General features: G+C 41.3%; 1 protein-coding gene across 1 annotated transcript in view; it reads left to right on the top strand.

Moving 5' to 3' along the window:
* Positions 1-16942, top strand: part of MSN (moesin) — an 81015-nt gene that overhangs the window by 53928 nt on the left and 10145 nt on the right. Inside the window, exons 3-7 of the mRNA XM_044236060.1 lie at positions 10499-10594; positions 11848-12122; positions 13597-13680; positions 14351-14497; positions 15846-15942. Coding sequence (XP_044091995.1) covers positions 10499-10594; positions 11848-12122; positions 13597-13680; positions 14351-14497; positions 15846-15942 — 699 coding nt within the window. The remainder of the gene's footprint in view (positions 1-10498; positions 10595-11847; positions 12123-13596; positions 13681-14350; positions 14498-15845; positions 15943-16942) is intronic.

Below are 16942 nucleotides of genomic sequence, written 5' to 3'. Positions count from 1 at the left end.
CATGATCCCAGGACCCTGGGACCCAGGACCCTGGGATCGAGCCCCTGCACCCTGGGCTCCCTGCTCAGCAGGAAGCCTGCTTCTCCTTCTCCCACTTCCCCTGCTTGTATTCCCTCTCTCTAGCTGTGTCTCTGTCAAATATATTTAAAAAAAAAAAACACAATATCACATTTCAACCTGAGCATTTTGTGTTCTCCATCTAAAACTTATAGACAACTCATATTGCCTATTAACTTAGACTCAGGGATTCACCTTGCCATTGAATCCTGGAAGTATTTTGATCTTTCCTTAACACTGCCAACACACAAATTATCTTTTTTAAAAACATGTTCCTAATCACTCAAGTCAGCAAGAGGTATGTGGAAAATAGGACTGTATTTCTTGTTTTCTTTTCTTTTGTTTCATTTGAACTGGTAAATCTTATTTATTTATTTATTTTTAAAATTTAATTTCTTTTCAGTGTAACAGAATTCATTGTTTATGCACCACACCTAGTGCTCCATGCAATACGTGCCCTCCAAAATACCCACCATCAGGCTCCCCCACTCTCCCACCCCCCGCCCCTTCAAAACCCTCAGATTGTTTTTCAGAGTCCATGGTCTCTCATGGTTCATCCCCCCCTCCAGTTTCCCTCAACTCCCTTCTCCTCTTCATCTCCCCATGTCCTCCATGTTATTTCTTATGCTCCACAAAGAAGCGAAACCATATGATAATTGACTCTCTCTGCTTGACTTATTTCACTCAGCATAATGTCTTCCAGTCCTGTCAACGTTGATACAAAAGTTGGGTATTCATCCTTTCTGATGGAGGCATAATACTCCATAGTGTATATGGACCACATCTTCCTTATCCATTCGTCCCTTCAAGGGCATCCTGGTTCTTTCCACAGTTTGGCGACCGTGGCCATTGCTGCTATGAACATTGGAGTACAGATGGCCCATCGTTTCACTACATCTGTATCTTTGGGGTAAATACCCAGGAGTGCAATTGCAGGGTCATAGGGAAGCTGTATTTTTAATTTATTTCCTTTTTTTTCTTTTTTTATATATTTTATTTTATTTTTTTCAGTGTTTCAAGATTCATTGTTTATACACTATGCTCACTGCTCCATGCAATATGTGCCCTCCTTAATACCCACCACCAGGCTCACCCATCCCCTTACCCCCTCATTTCCAAAACCCTCAGTTTGTTTCTCAGCATCCACTGTCTCTCGTGCTTTGTCTCCTTCTCCAATTTCCCCCAATTCACTTTTCCTCTCCTTCTCCTAATGTCCTCCATGTTATTCCTTATGGTCCACAAGTAAGTGAAAATGATAATTGACTCTTTCTGTTTGACGTATTTCATTCAGCATAGTCTCCTCCAATCCTATCCATGTTGACACAAACGTTGAGTATTCATCCTTTCTGATGGATGCATAACATTCCATTGTGTATATGGACTATATCTACTTTATCCATTCATCAGCTGAAGGCCATCTTGGCTCTTTCCATAGAACTTTATATATTATACCCTTTCTTTTTTTTAAATTTTTTATTTCTTTTCAGCATAACAGGATTCATTGTTTTTGCACCACACCCAGTGCTTCATGCAATCTGTGCCCTCCCAAATACCCACCACCTGGTTGCCCCAAACTCCCACCCCCATCCCTTCAAAATCCTCAGGTTGTTTTTCAGAGTACATAGTCTCTCATGGTTCACCTCCCCTTCCAATTTCCCTCAACTCCCTTCTCCTCTCCATCTCCCCTTGTCCTCCATGCTATTTGTTATGCTGCACAAATAAGTGAAACCATATGATAATTGACTCTCTCTGCTTGACTTATTTCACTCAGCATAATCTCTTCCAGTCCTGTCCATGTTGCTACAAATGTTGGGTAGTCATCCTTTCTGATGGAGGCATAATACTCCATAGTGTATATGGACCACATCTTCCTTATCCATTTATCCAGTGAAGGGCATCTTGGTTCTTTCCACAGTTTGGTGACCGTGGCCATTGCTGCTATGAACATTGGGGTACAGATGGCCCTTCTTTTCACTACATCTGTATCTTTGGGGTAAATACCCAGAAGTGCAATTGTAGGGTCATAGGGAAGCTCTATTTTTAATTTCTTGAGGAATCTCCACACTGTTCTCCAAAAAGGCTGCACCAACTTGCATTCCCACCAACAGTGTAAGAGGGTTCCCCTTTCTCCACATCGTTCCAACACATGTTGTTTCCTGTCTTGCTAATTTTGGCCATTCTAACTGGTGTAAGGTGATATCTCAATGTGGTTTTCATTTGAATCTCCCTGAGGGCTAGTGATGATGAACATTTTTTCATGTGTCTGATAGCCATTTGTATGTCTTCATTGGAGAAGTGTCTGTTCATATCTTCTGCCCATTTTTTTATATGATTGTCTGTTTTGTGTGTGTTGAGTTTGAGGAGTTCTTTATAGATCCTGGATATCAACCTTTAGTCTGTACTGTCATTTGCAAATATCTTCTCCCATCCCGTGCGTTGCCTCTTTGTTTTCTTGACTGTTTCCTTTGCTGTGCAGAAGCTTTTGATCTTGATGAAGTCCCAAAAGTTTATTTTCGCTTTTGTTTCCTTCACCTTTGGAGACCTATCTTGAAAGAAGTTGCTGTGGCTGATCCTGAAGTGGTTACTGCCTATGTTCTCCTCTAGGATTCTGATGGATTCCTGTCTCACATTGAGGTCTTTTATCCATTTTGAGTTTATCTTTGTGTATAGCATAAGAGAATGGTCGAATTTCATTCTTCTACATATAGCTGTCCAGTTTTCCCAGCACCATTTATTGAAGAGACTGTCTTTTTTTCACTGTATATTTTTTTCCTGTTTTGTCAAAGATTATTTGACCATATCTGGGCTCTCTACTCTGTTCCACTGGTCTGTGTGTCTGTTTTCATGCCAGTACCATGCTGTCTTGATGACCACAGCTTTGTAGTAAAGCTTGAAATCAGGTAACGTGATGCCACCAGTTTTGTTTTTGTTTTTGTACATTTCCTTAGCAATTTGGGAGTCTCTTCTGATTCCATACAAACCTTAGGATTATTTGTTCCAGTTCTTTGAAGAATACTGGTGAAATTTTGATCGGCATGGCATTAAAAGTGTCTGGAAAACAATATGAGGGGTTTGAAGGGGTGGGGGTGGGAGGTCGGGGTACCAGGTGGTGGGTATTATAGAGGTTACCGATTGCATGGAGCAGTGGGTGTGGTGCAAAAATAATGTATAATGTTATGCTGAAAATAAATAAAAAATAAATTTAAAAAAGTGTAGATTGCTCTAGGCAGTACAGACATTTTAACAATGTTTATTCTTCCGATCCAAGAGCAAGGAATGGTTTTCCACCTTTTTGTGTCTTCTTCAATTTCTTTCATGAGCATTCTGTAGTTCCTCGAGTACAGATCCTTTACCTCTTTGGTTAGGTTTATTCCCAGGAATCTTATGGTTCTTGGTGCTATATAGTAAATGGAATCGATTCCCTAAATTCCCTTTCTGTATTTTCATTGTTAGTGTATAAGAAAGCCACTGTTTTCTGAATATTGACTTTGTATCTTGCCACGTTACTGAATTTCTGTATGAGTTCTAGTAGTTTGGGGGTGAAGTCTTTTGGGTTTTCCATATAAAGAATCTTGTCATCTGTGAAGAGAGAGAGTTTGACTTCTTCATTGCCAATTTGGATACCTTTTATTTCTCTTTGTTGTCTGATTGCTGTTGCTAGGACTTCTAATACTATGTTGAACAAGGGTGGTGAAAGTGGGCATCCTTGTCTTGTTCCTGATCTCAACGGGAAGGCTGCGAGCTTTTTCCCATTGAGGATGATATTTGCTGTGGGTCTTTCATTGATAGATTTGATGAAGTTCAGGAATGTTCCCTCTATCCCTATACTTTGAAGCGTTTTAATCAGGAACGGATGCTGGATTTTGTCAAATGCTTTTTCTGCATCAGTTGAGAGGACCTTGTGGTTCTTCTCTCTTCTCTTATTGATTTGTTCTATCACATTGATTGGTTTGCAGTTGTTGAACCATCCTTGTAGCCCAGGTATGAATCCCACCTGGTCATGGTGGATAATCCTTTTAATGTGCTGTTGGATCCTGTTGGCTAGGATCTTGTTGAGAATCTTAGCATCCATATTCATCAGTGATATTGGTCTGAGATTTTCCTTTTTGGTGGGGTCTTTGCCTGGTTTGGGGATCAGGGTAATGCTGGCTTCATAAAAAAAGTCTGGAAGTTTTCCTTCTGCTTCAATTTTTTGGAACAGCTTCAGGATAATAGGTGTTATTTCTTCTTTGAAAGTTTGGTAGAATTCCCCAGGGAATCCGTCAGGTCCTGGGCTCTTGCTTTTTGGGAGGTTTTTGATCACTGCTTCAGTCTCGTTACTAGATATCTGTCTATTGAGGTTGTCAATTTCTTCCTGGTTCAATTTTGGGAGTTTAGAGTATTCCAGGAATGTATCCATTTCATCTAGGTTGTTTAGCTTATTGGCATATAACTGTTGATAATAACCTCTGATGATTGTTTCTACTTCCTTGGTGTTAGTTGTGATCTCTCCCTGTTCATTCATAATTTTATCAATTTTGGCCTTCTCTCTTTTCTTTTGGATTAGTGTGGCCAATGGTTTATTGATCTTATTGATTCTTTCAAAAAACCAGCTTCTAGTTTCATTGATACGCTCTACTGTATCTCTGGTTTCTACCTCATTGATCTCTGCTCTAATCGTGATTATTTCCCTTCTATGTGTGGAGTTGTTTTGATTTGTTGTTGGTTCTCCAGCTCTTTAAGGTGTAGAGACAGCTGGTGTATTCTGGATTTTTCAATTTTTTGAGGGAGGCTTGGGTGGCTATGTATTTCCCCCTTAGGACCGCCTTTGCTGTATCCCATAGGTTTTGGACCGAAGTGTCTTGTTTCTCATTGGTTTCAATGAATTGTTTAAGTTCTTCTTTGATCTCCTGGTTGATGCAAGCATTCTTAAGCAAGGTGGTCTTTAGCTTCCAGGTGTTTGAGTTCCTTCCAAACTTTTCCTTGTGATTGAGCTCCAGTTTCAAAGCATTGTGATCTGAGAATATTCAAGGAATACTGTCAGTCTTTTTGTATGGTTGAGTCCTGATTTGTGACCCAGTATGTGGTCTATTCTGGAGATGGTTCCATGTGCACTTGAGAAGAATGAGTATTCTGTTGTTTTAAGATGGAATTTTCTGTATATATCTATGAGGTCCATCTGTTACAATGTGTCATTCAACGCTCTTGTTTCTTTATTGATTTTCTGCTTGGATCTGTCTATTACTGAGTGAGGCATGTTAAGATCTCCTATTATTAATGTATTCATATCAATATGACTCTCTATCTTGATTAATAGTTTTCTTATGTAATCCGCTGCTCCCATATTGGGGGCATAGATATTTACAATTGTTAGATCTTCTTGGTGGATAATCTCCTTAAGAATTATATAGTGTCCTTCTGTATCTCTGACTACAGTCTTTAGTTTCAAATCTAATTTGTCTGATATGAGAATCACTGCTCCGGCCTTCTTTTGAGGGCCATTGGCATGAAAGATGCTTCCCCATCCCTTCACTTTCAGTCTGGGGTTATCTTTAGGTTCAAAATGGGTCTCTTGTAGACAACATATGGATGGGTCCTGTTGTTTTATCCAATCTGCAACCCTGTGTCCTTTTATGGGCACATTTAGGCCATTCACATTGAGAGTGATTACTGATAGATACATTTTTATTGACATCCTGTTACCTTTGAGGTCTTTCTTTCTGTAGATTGTCTCCATATTTCTGTTCAATAATATTTTTAGGATTTTTTCTCTTTTATAGAACCCTCCCTCAATATTTCCTGCAGTGTTGGCTTGGTGGTTGCACAGTCTTTTAAGCCTTGCCGGTCTTGGAAACTCTTTATCTCTCCATCCATTTTGAATGTCAGTCTTGCTGGATAAAGTATTCTTGGCTGCGTGTTCTTCTCACTTAGTGCCCTGAATATATCTTGCCAGCCCTTTCTGGCTTGCCAGGTCTCTGTGGACAGGTCTTAGGTTATTCTGATCGGTTTCTTCTGTACATAAGGAGCTTCTTTGTCCTGGCTGCTTTCAAAAGAGTCTGCCTGCAATTATAATTCTTCATTCTTACTATTAGTTGTCTCGAGGACATTGATAATCTATAATCTTGGGGGGAAACTGTTCTGCCTCTAGTACATGAACGCTGGTTCCATTCATGAGATTGGGAAAATTTTCATGGACAACTTGTTCCACTATATCTTCTAGACTTCTTTCTTTCTCCTCCCCTTCAGGGATTCCAATAATTCTGACCTTGGAACTTTTCATGGCATCTTTTATTTCCCTGATTCTGTTTCCGTGGCTTCTAAGCCCTTTGTTCCAGGATTGCTCCTCATCATTTCTCTTTATCTGTTTGTCCTCCAGATCACTAATTCTATCTTCTGTCTCAGTTACCCTAGCTTTGAGAGAATTTAGATTAGATTGGAACTCATTGAGAGAATTTTGAACATCATCCCTAGTGGCTTTCAGTTCTGCCCTAATCAATTCCGTTTGGTAATCCATGGCTTTCTCCAACCTAGCTATTGCCTGGGTAATTGTTAGCCTGAATTCCCTTTCTGCCATACTGTCTATGTCGATAGCCATTAGCTCTGTTGAAGAAGGCCATCCTCTGTATTTTTCTTCTGTTGGGCATTCCTCCTCCTAGTCATTTTGGTGAGAGATGACTGAACGGATGTAGCTGGATGTATCGACTGTGGTGCAGTCAAGGTGCACCCTAGGACTCTTCTGAGAAATTAGGATTCCCCATCCAAATGAGAGAAAAAAGAAAAGAAAAAGAAAAAAAGAGAGAGAGAGAGAGAGAGAGGAAAAAAAGGGAAGATAAAAGAGAAGGCTCAGCCCAAATGGTCCCTAAGGTAAGATTTATGAAGTATACAAACAAAAGCAGACAAACAAAAAGACTGACAAAAGTATATGACAAGAGAAATATATATATACAAAAAAAGGAAAGAACCTCATCAAAAAGAACCCCAAGTATAAGATTTATATACTATTAGGACAAACACAAAAAGACAGAAACGCTGGTAGAAGAAAAAGTTGGGACAGTGGTTATTAATTCTCAGTGTGGGTGAGGAAGGTTATTTTGATTCTTCCTGGATGCAACTTTCCTAAGATAAAGGGGGATTAAAAATTGGTTTACCTATAGGTGTAGCATTGATTGGGGAAAGGGGGTTTCCTTGAAGTTTAACTCTATATGAATATTAGAAAATAAAAATTAAAAAGAATAAACTAGACTAAACTAAAATTAAAAAAATTAAAAAATAGAAAAGCAAGAGAAAAACACAGGTGCATGTATCAAAAAGTGAAGGTTAGAAGGTCATTATGGAATTTGATGTACTGGACATCTCACTGTGATTGTAAATAGCTTAAAAAACTATATATATTTAAAAAAATGAACCAAAATAGTGGGAACAAGTTAAAAATAAAAGTTGTATCTATGAAGTAGTGGTGGTTGTTCTCTTGTCATCTTTTTTTTTTTTTTTTTTCTTTCCTGGTTGGTTTTCTGGGGGAGGGGACTGCCACGTGGGTTTTCAGTCAATGTTGTTCCCTTAGTTAAGTCCTCCCATCCCCCTCAAGGGGGTGGGCTTTGAGGAAACCGGTTTTTCAGGCTTTTGTTCTCTGGAGGTTTTTATGTTTGTTTGTTCTTTTTTTTCCCTCTAGCCTTTACAGTTTTGATGGTTTTTGGAGGTTTAGAGGAAAGAAAACTGCACCCTGACCTCCCCCTCAGAGAGAAGCCTCAGTCTGCTCCCCTGTGGGTGCTGCAGAGCTGCTGGCAGAGCAGGTTCTGACTCGTGGTCCCTGGGGATGCAGGATCTCCTGCTTGTACCCAAAACCAGGGCAGCGGTGGCTGTCTGGGCAGCTCCAAACCGCCAGAGAGGTTCCAAGCAGCGATGGCACACTGAGATTTTCCCACTTGCCCGGGTTGGGAGTGCCTGGTCTTTCCGGTTCCAAGAGCACCAGGCTGGCACCTGCACACACCTCTCTCAGGAAGGGTGTGGGGCGCAGGCATCTCAGGCTCTGATAGCAGGGCGTGGCGTTCTGCCATCTGGCGAGGCTCCCAGTCCCTCACAGGAGCCGGACCCCACGCGTTCTTGGGCACGCTGGCGGCTCAGGGACCAAGACCTGGTTTCTCTGCCGCACTCTCTCTGGCTCAGCCCCAGGGGAGGCTGTCCTGGGTCCGGGGACTTAAGCCCCTATCCCTAACCGCCCCGATTCCCACAATTCCCTCCCCCCATGATCCTTTGCTCTTTTTGAGTGCTTTCAACCAGACTCCAAGTTAATGCTTGTCCCCAGACCCAGGGCACTCTCGTATTGGGGTATTACTTTCCAATGGGTCGCCTCTGGTGGTTCCCTCCCCCTTTTGTTTATCTTCCGACATCAGTCCAACATTCCCACTCCGCTTTACCTGCCCACTGGCGTCTTCTGCCCCTGTAGAGATCCAGACGTGTATAATTCTGATCTCAGGCTGATTTCATAAGTGATCGGAGTTCTTTGGTAGGTAATCAGCTCACTTTAGGGTACAGGTTGAAACGGCGCCTCCTCCTACTTCCCTGCCATCTTGTCTCCCCCAATTTCATTCTTTTTGATGGTTGAGTAAAAATTGAGTAAAATTCCATTATATGTACACACACACACACACACACACATCTTCTCTATTGACTCATCAGTCAATGGACATTTGGGTTCTTTCCATAGTTTGGCTATTTTGGCAATGCTGCTATAAACATCAGGGCACATGTACCCCTTTGAATCTGTATTTTTTATACTTTGGGTAAATACCTAGTAGTAAAATTGCTGGATTGTAGTGTAGTTTCATTTTTAACTTTTTGAGGAATCTCTAATACTTTTCTCCAGATTGAGTACATTGGTTTGCATTACATTCCCACCAACAGTGCACGAGGGTTCCCCTTTTTCCACGTCCTTGCCAACACCTATTGTTTCTTGTGTTGTTAATTTTAACCATTCTGACCAGTGTTAAGTGGTATCTCATTGTGGATTGGATTCGTATTTCTCTGTTGATAAGTGATGTTGAATATCTTTTCATGTGTCTGTAAGCCATCTGGATGGAAAAGTATCTAGTCATGTCTTCTAGGCAGGTTGCCTCTTAAGCCTTTGTTTATTCATGTATAAAATAGAGATAATAGCTATCTCAGGGTTGTTCAGTGTTCAGTACCTGTTACATAATAGGTACTTAATAGATATGAGCTACTTTTTCCTTGGGGCCTCCGAAGCTCTAGATTGTAAGCTTCAGGAATGACTATGGGGTCTGGGTTTGGGTGCATAGTAGAAACTTTGTAGATATAGTGGAGGAGTGTATGTGTGTGTGTGCACATGTGTGTGTATGTGTTGAGGGAAGATATAATTTATTGATAAGGAAGGACATTAGCAATGTTGGGTCCTCCTTTCCTATTTCTATATCCAGGTAAATTCCTTCGGCTCACTCCCCTACCTCCCTTGCCTACCCCCGAAGAAAATGAAAAAAAAAAAAAAAGAATGAAAACCATCAGCACAACCTCATTAGGTTATGAGTCAGCTTTATTGCCTCCCATCTCCAGTGGTGGGCATGCTGGGGTTCAGCTGTCAGCCAGAACCATTAACATTGCTAACGTCAGGGACTGGAAAACAATCTCCATCTCCTGGCTAGCCTCCCTTTCCTACTACCCACTGCTTAGCCAAGAGGCCCAGAACACCAGGGGCCACTTCGCTACTATACTGAGGTACTCACCCTGTTTCTACCCTCTTTCCCATTCTCAACCTGTGCTGTTGGTAAAGGTAATCATGACTAGCCTCTAATCAGGGCTGGGAAGAAGCATCTCAATACCCAGACACAGCACATCTTTGGATTAATGGATACCACAATACCTGCTATGTCTCCCTGAATATTCTTTCTTAGGGCATTGTAAATGGGACTTGGAACAGTGTGGACATATTTCTAGTTACTAAAGATAAAAGAGTAACCCAAGAGAAGAAGATAAAGGAATTAAGCCAACACTCTCTATTTCCAGCCTTTAATTCATCCGGAGAGTAGAAAGGCACATGACATAATAGAGGGAAGAAGTGGCAGTAAACACTGGATTTGAAAAACTCATGGGTTTGGAGTCAAACAGACCTGACTCTGCTACTCACTAACTGAACCGTCACTTCTTGGAAACTTAGTTTCACTATCTATAAAATGGGCCTAGTTGTAAATGTATCACAGAGCTATTGTGAAAATCAAAGGGGATAATGAATATAGTTATTGGTATGTGGTAGTGCTCCTAAGTGACAGACCTGTTCTCTACCTCAACAAAAGTACTTTGTATAGAGAGATGCTGACATCATTTCTTGACTACTGCCCAAGTGTATTTCCTTGCCAGACCCTGGACACCTTATGTCTTTTGAAGTCAGGGACCATCTTAGTTTCAGTTTTGTGTCCTCCGTACATTCAAGCAATGTTTTTCTTTTCTTTTCTAGGTGGTGAAAACTATTGGCCTGAGGGAAGTTTGGTTTTTTGGTCTGCAATACCAGGACACTAAAAATTTCTCCACTTGGCTGAAACTCAATAAGAAGGTAACTTCTTACCCAGTTGTTGGGTTTGTAATTCATTCCTCCATCATATCTTATATTCAAGTGGGTAACATGTGGTAGCTGGCAAATTCAGGACTGTGCTTTTCACTGGATGGTCTGTTGATCAGAATAAAGACAGAGGACTCAGCCAAGGTAGAACTCCTGCTCTGTCTCCACTTTGACTTCTAACAATGAGAATGGCCAGTGTCCAAGGAGGAAGAGACCCTTCCCTTTTTCCTTGGAGCTCTGTTTTAAATTTTGAATTGTCTTATACCATAATCATTAATGGATTTTCAAGAGGAGATTGGCATCCTATTTTTTCTTTCCAAACTCAAGGGCTTTAGGAGGTTTGTTAAAAGGAGAATAACAGACTGAAGAAAAAAAATATATGTGTTTATAAAGTTTCTTCAGGTACTTATTTAAATTCCAGCTAGTTAGCATACAGTGCAATATTATTTTCAGGTGTAATATTTTGTGATTCATTGCTTACATACAACACCTGGTGCTCATCACAAGTGCCTTCCTTAATACCCATCACCTATTTATAACCCATTCTTTCTTGATTTTCTATCTCAGTTCAACTCCAGATGAGATGGTTTGAGTGTAAGTCCATTCAGGCTCTTCACCTCCAAGCAGTGTCACTGCAGGAACATGTCAGTCCTCCATCTCAATATCCTCAAACTTCCTAACTTTGTTGTTGGAGGTTTCCAGTGTCTTGTGTTACCTGATTCTGATTGTGTCTAGGGGATACGTACCTCACCTTCACCTGGCAGAATCTTGTTTCCCCAAGGAGTGGAGACTTTTGCTGGACAAATGTGTTGCTGTTAAGAGCCAATTTCAGGCTTTAAAAGATAGTCTAGTTTGTTCTCTTGTCTAGCCAATTTCTAAGCCTCAATGATACATACTAGTTTTTACTTTGCTAATTTATGGTATGGGGGGGTGCTTAAAAGAGGAGCTTTCTTAAGCCTAACCTCAAAATTTAGGGGCAGTTGGTATATTGCCAGATGTTGGTGGCTTGAAGGATTATGACCATCAGTGGGTCGAAGGTCATTTCAGGAAGGAATCCCCAAAAATAAGCAATTATGGGCATGGAGTTGGGTCCCCAGTGAAAAAAAAAATGTCTCTTTTCTGAATTAACCAGAACAGTTGCCACCTGGCTCTTCAGGATTACCCAAATTGAGGACTTTTCAGTGTCTCTCCCAACCCTACAGGCAAAGACCATTTTTTTAAGAGTTGTAACCCCTTGCTGCTCCCAGGTGACTGCCCAGGATGTGCGGAAGGAAAGTCCTCTGCTCTTCAAGTTCCGGGCCAAGTTCTATCCTGAGGATGTATCTGAGGAATTGATCCAGGACATCACACAGCGCCTGTTCTTCCTGCAAGTGAAGGAGGGCATTCTCAATGATGATATTTACTGCCCACCAGAGACTGCTGTGCTACTGGCCTCCTATGCTGTCCAGTCTAAGTATGGTGACTTCAATAAGGAAGTCCACAAGTCTGGCTACTTAGCTGGGGACAAGTTGCTGCCGCAGAGGTGAGGTGGTGCCCTTGGTCATCTGCCCTTGCATGGAGAAGGTCCGTGGCTGACCAGGCCCTGTTATACAGTGACTGCCAGATCTGTTCTGTTCTACTAGGGTCTCTCTGAAGATCATGTTATGCATACTGGTTTTTATTTTGCTAATTAATGGTGTTGGGGGAGTGTTAAAAGAGGAGCTTTCTTAAGCCTAACCTCAAAATTTGGGGGCAGTTAGTATAAGAGACACATATTTGCATATGGCACCATACCCTTTTGTTTCTCTGTCAAAACAAAAAGCTTTTTTTTCCTTCTCTTCTTTTGCCTGATTGCGGAATTGTATTGCTCTGGAAACAGGTGCTTATATAGATTACCAAAGACAGATTGACTCCTTCTACCCTAGTTCCATTTTTTTTCAATCCTTTTCACTGATTTAGACCTCTTGTATCAGAGGTTCACAGGAGGGACAGAGAAATACCCAAGCCAGGGATGTGGGGGGAGCTCCAACTGTATTTTAATATCAATAACCAGTGCACAGAGCTTTCTGCTTTTATAAACTTCAAAGCTGAATGCTCTCAAACACACATTATTTTTGTTTTAGCATCACAACAACACACAAAATGAATAAGGCAGGCATTATCTTTATTTCCTGGCTAAGGAAATAGAGCAGAGTGCTCACTCTGACTTGCCAGACCTCCTACAGCTCATTTGAGGCAGAATCAGACCTGGGACCCTAGTCTTTTGAATTTTTAAACCTGGTTTTTTTCCTACTGCTTCCAGTAGCCATTTTACTAAGCTTGTGGATGGAAGAAAAAGTTCTTCATTCTGGGAGCCTCAGTCCCATTGGAGCTGTGGCATATGTACAACTTACCTGAGAGTATTAGGGATAATGATTGTTCTCTGGAACTCTACCTGAGTCATTGCTTTGATATCTGAGGTGGCATATTTAAAACAAGTCTTGTTTATAATCTAGTAGATCTTGTTTATGATCTAGTAGATCCAGTAGCTCTAGTTAAGCCTCTTTCTTCTAAAGTCATTTGGGCTGAGTTCTCTGTACTGGAGCTATACCCTGAGCAATTTTCTCATAAACAAAAACTATTTGTCCCATAAGGATCTAGGAGAGAGTGTCATGCCTCCTCCATGAGGCCCATCTCTACTCTTAACCCCTCAAGTCAGCACAGAGTCTTGATACATTCCTGCCCTACTTGGAAATCACAGCATATTATTGGATTTTCTGGTTAAAACTACAAAGGAAGGTGTTAACATTGTCTTTCTTTTCCACCCATTCTTGTATTTCTCCTACCTCTCAGGCAGTTCCCTATGTCTGATTAATACCTCCTGCTACAATTTCAGTCTACTTCCAGTATGCTCTTAGTGGGCTGACTCCATATCTTTTTTGCATCAATTCCTCAGAAAGTTAAGTGGGGTTCCCTTTATTTGCTTTACTCCTGCATTTGGGTTTTGTGCTTGAATCTACTATCTGTTGTCTTTCTAGGGTCCTAGAGCAGCATAAACTCAACAAGGACCAGTGGGAGGAGCGGATTCAGGTGTGGCATGAGGAGCACCGGGGCATGCTCAGGTAATATCACCCTAGCAACTATGTGTATTACTGCTTTTGTAGGGAGAATGAGAGTAGGTTTTGGTCCAAAGAGATAAAGGACTAGGGGCACTGGAGGATGCTAGGGAGAAAGGGACAGGAATGCAACTTTATAGGGGAAATTAGAGATAGAAGGCAAATAAAGATCATTATGAAACTATATTTTTTTTAATGATGGCAACTGATAGCCCACAGTTTTGACCACAAAGAAACTGAAGGGACCTCAGGATCCCTAGGGAGCTTCTAGAGTACTAGGGCCCCCTCCACAAGAAAGAAATGGTCAAGGAGATCTCTAAACATGGCAGATCTTTTGGTGTTGTCTAGTTGAGGAATGAATCTTATCATTTTGCCATCATCACACCATCTGGGTTCTGCTAAGAACGTAAGATACTTCAATGCAGCTAACATGCCAGAGGCCGGCAAGGGTCGGCCCACCCTTGTTACCCTTGAGAACCTCAGATCCTAGGCTCTTGTCAGCAGGTTTTGTTTGACAATGTCATGTTGTGCTCTAATTTCCATCATCTGCTCACCTTCTATCCCCTTTCCCTCCCCTAATGGCAAAATTCTTGTCAAAAGTGCAGAGCAGATAGGCTATCTCCCTGGGTCTGATTCACAGGCTCCCCTCTATAATCCCCCCAAATCTTTTATTTAGGGAGGATGCTGTTCTAGAATATCTGAAGATTGCCCAGGACCTGGAGATGTATGGTGTGAACTACTTCAGCATCAAGAACAAGAAAGGCTCAGAATTGTGGCTGGGAGTGGATGCCCTAGGTCTCAACATCTATGAGCAGAATGACAGGTATAACCTAGATTTCTCTTAGTTTATTTGGGCCACTCTGACACCTAGTACTCATCACGAAGTAGGACTGTATCTCCTGGGTCCCAACTGGGTCCCACATTTTTCTACCTAGTTTGATCAGCTTAAATGATTGCATAACCTCCCGGGCCTCAAAATCTTGCATTGACCAGACTTGCACCATCCACTATGGTAGTCACTGGCCACATGTGGCTATTAAGCTCTTGAAATACAGCTACTCTTAAATTGAGATACACTGTAAGTGTAAACTATACACAAGACTTTGAAGACTTAGTGTGAAACGTAGAATGATGAATGTCTCATTAAATACTTTCTAAGATATTTATGTGTTCAAATGATAGTCTTTTAGGTATGTTGGGTTAAATGAACTGTTATTACAGTTACTCCCACCTGTTTCTTTTTTACTTCTTTTCTTCTTTTAAAATTTATTAATGTATAATGTATTATTTGTTTCAAGGGTACAGGTCTGTGAATCATCAGCCTTATACAATTCACAGTGCTCACCATAGCACATACCCTCCCCAATGTCCATTACCTAGCCACCCTATCCCTTCCCTCAACTCCCCTCCAACATGTGGCTACTAGAAAATTTAAAATATCATTATTTTTCCATTGGACAGCATCACCCTAGCACCAACCTTGTCAGGATTTGTAATTAATCCCACTCCCATATGATGATTAAATGCTTTTTGGCCTACATTCCCTCTTTCTATAGACTTTTCTCATTTTCTTATTTTTTCCCTTGGTCTGCTCTTGGTGAGGATGGATGTAGTAAATGATTGTTCCATGTAACTTCTGAATCTTGGAGCTCATTGTTTACATTCTCCCCAACTATTACAACCTTGGGTGAAGAGTCCCAGTAAAACAGGGGTGGAGATTCTTGTGAGAGATTTTCACAATGTTCCTGCCTCAACAAAAAATACAGTAAAACTGAAGACTCTGATAAATAAACTGAGGGTTTTGGAAGGGAGGGGGTTAGGGGGTGGGTGAGCCTAGTGATGGTTATTAAGGAGGGCACGTATTGCATGGAGCACTGGGTGTGGTGCATAAGCAATGAATTTTGGAACACTGAAAAAGTAAAATTTAATTTAAAAAATACAGTAAAACAAACCTCAGAGTTTGGGACAAGAAATAATAAGTTGGTTGTGGTATCAGGAGGTCCTTTTTGCACCCTCAAACTGGCAACTGACCTGGTAGCTTGTGATAACACTGGCTGAGCTGATAATGAATCTACCTCCTTAAGGAAGAAGTTGGGGGTGCAGAAGGCAAACCACCAGCCCTCTATGTCCTTCTTGTCTTTCCATGGTCCTAATGTCCTTGTTCTCTACAGACTGACTCCCAAGATAGGCTTTCCCTGGAGTGAGATCAGAAATATTTCTTTCAATGACAAGAAATTTGTCATCAAGCCCATTGACAAAAAAGCCCCGGTAAGTGATTCTTCCTACTGGACAAGAAAGGTACTTGCCAAGACCTGGATAATGCTAGGAGCAAACATGTCATTGTATGTTTCTCTCATTTTTTCTGGATTTTTTTTGTATGTGTGCGGGGGCTAGGAATAGGAGGCACAAAAGGAGATTGGCCCTGAAAGGGGTTATTGATGACGAGACATGACCAGGAGACATCCTATTCTGTAGCTGGTGCCACCCTGGCAAATGTGTGTTAGGAGAAACATAGATGAGGGAGAGCCCCAGGCAGTCTAAGTACTTCCTCTCTGCCACTGTCTTCTGCTGCCCTGATGCCGTGGGGTGGAAACAGAGAGCACATCTTATTTTTTTAAGCCTGTAGGCTCCAGAAAGGGAAACTGTTGGTATACTTGATTTATTTTTAATTGTGGAGAATAGACAGAGCCAGAAATCCAGATCCAAAGATGATCTTTGAAACTTACTCTTTGGTATAACTTTACTGCTGTCCTCTCAAGACTGATCTCCAGGGCAACCCAAGAATAAGAAAGGGCTTTGGGTCCAGGCATTCCTCTAACATGCTCACCACAGTTTTCACTTACTTAGTTGCCTGTGGTTGATAAGACTGGAAAGCTGGTGATTGAGAGTAAGATAGAAAAAAGAAAAAGGTCTTGTCTTTTGGTATACCTCATGTCCAACAGGGGTCAAAGGCCATGCTGAGATAGACCCTTCTCATGAGGCCTCAACAATTCTTCTCCAGCTGTAAGTTCTCTGAACTTCTGCTGCTAGGTACTTTATATACTTTATCTTGTTTAATGCTCAACAGCCTTGTCAGGTAAGTAGTAGTATACCTGCTTTATACTTGTGGAAATTAAGGTTCAAAGAATTGGAGTGGTTTGCTCAAGATCACACAGCTAAAAAATATAAATCTGGGGTTTATATATACATTATTTGACCTCTAAAGCCTGTGTTCCTTCCACTGCACACTAAGCCATATGAAACAGTAGTAATTTGGGTTCCATGGCAG

Source organism: Neovison vison, chromosome X (genome assembly GCF_020171115.1).
Source record: "Neovison vison isolate M4711 chromosome X, ASM_NN_V1, whole genome shotgun sequence".
Taxonomy (NCBI): domain Eukaryota; kingdom Metazoa; phylum Chordata; class Mammalia; order Carnivora; family Mustelidae; genus Neogale; species Neogale vison.
This window is presented reverse-complemented; position numbering and strand designations above follow the sequence as displayed.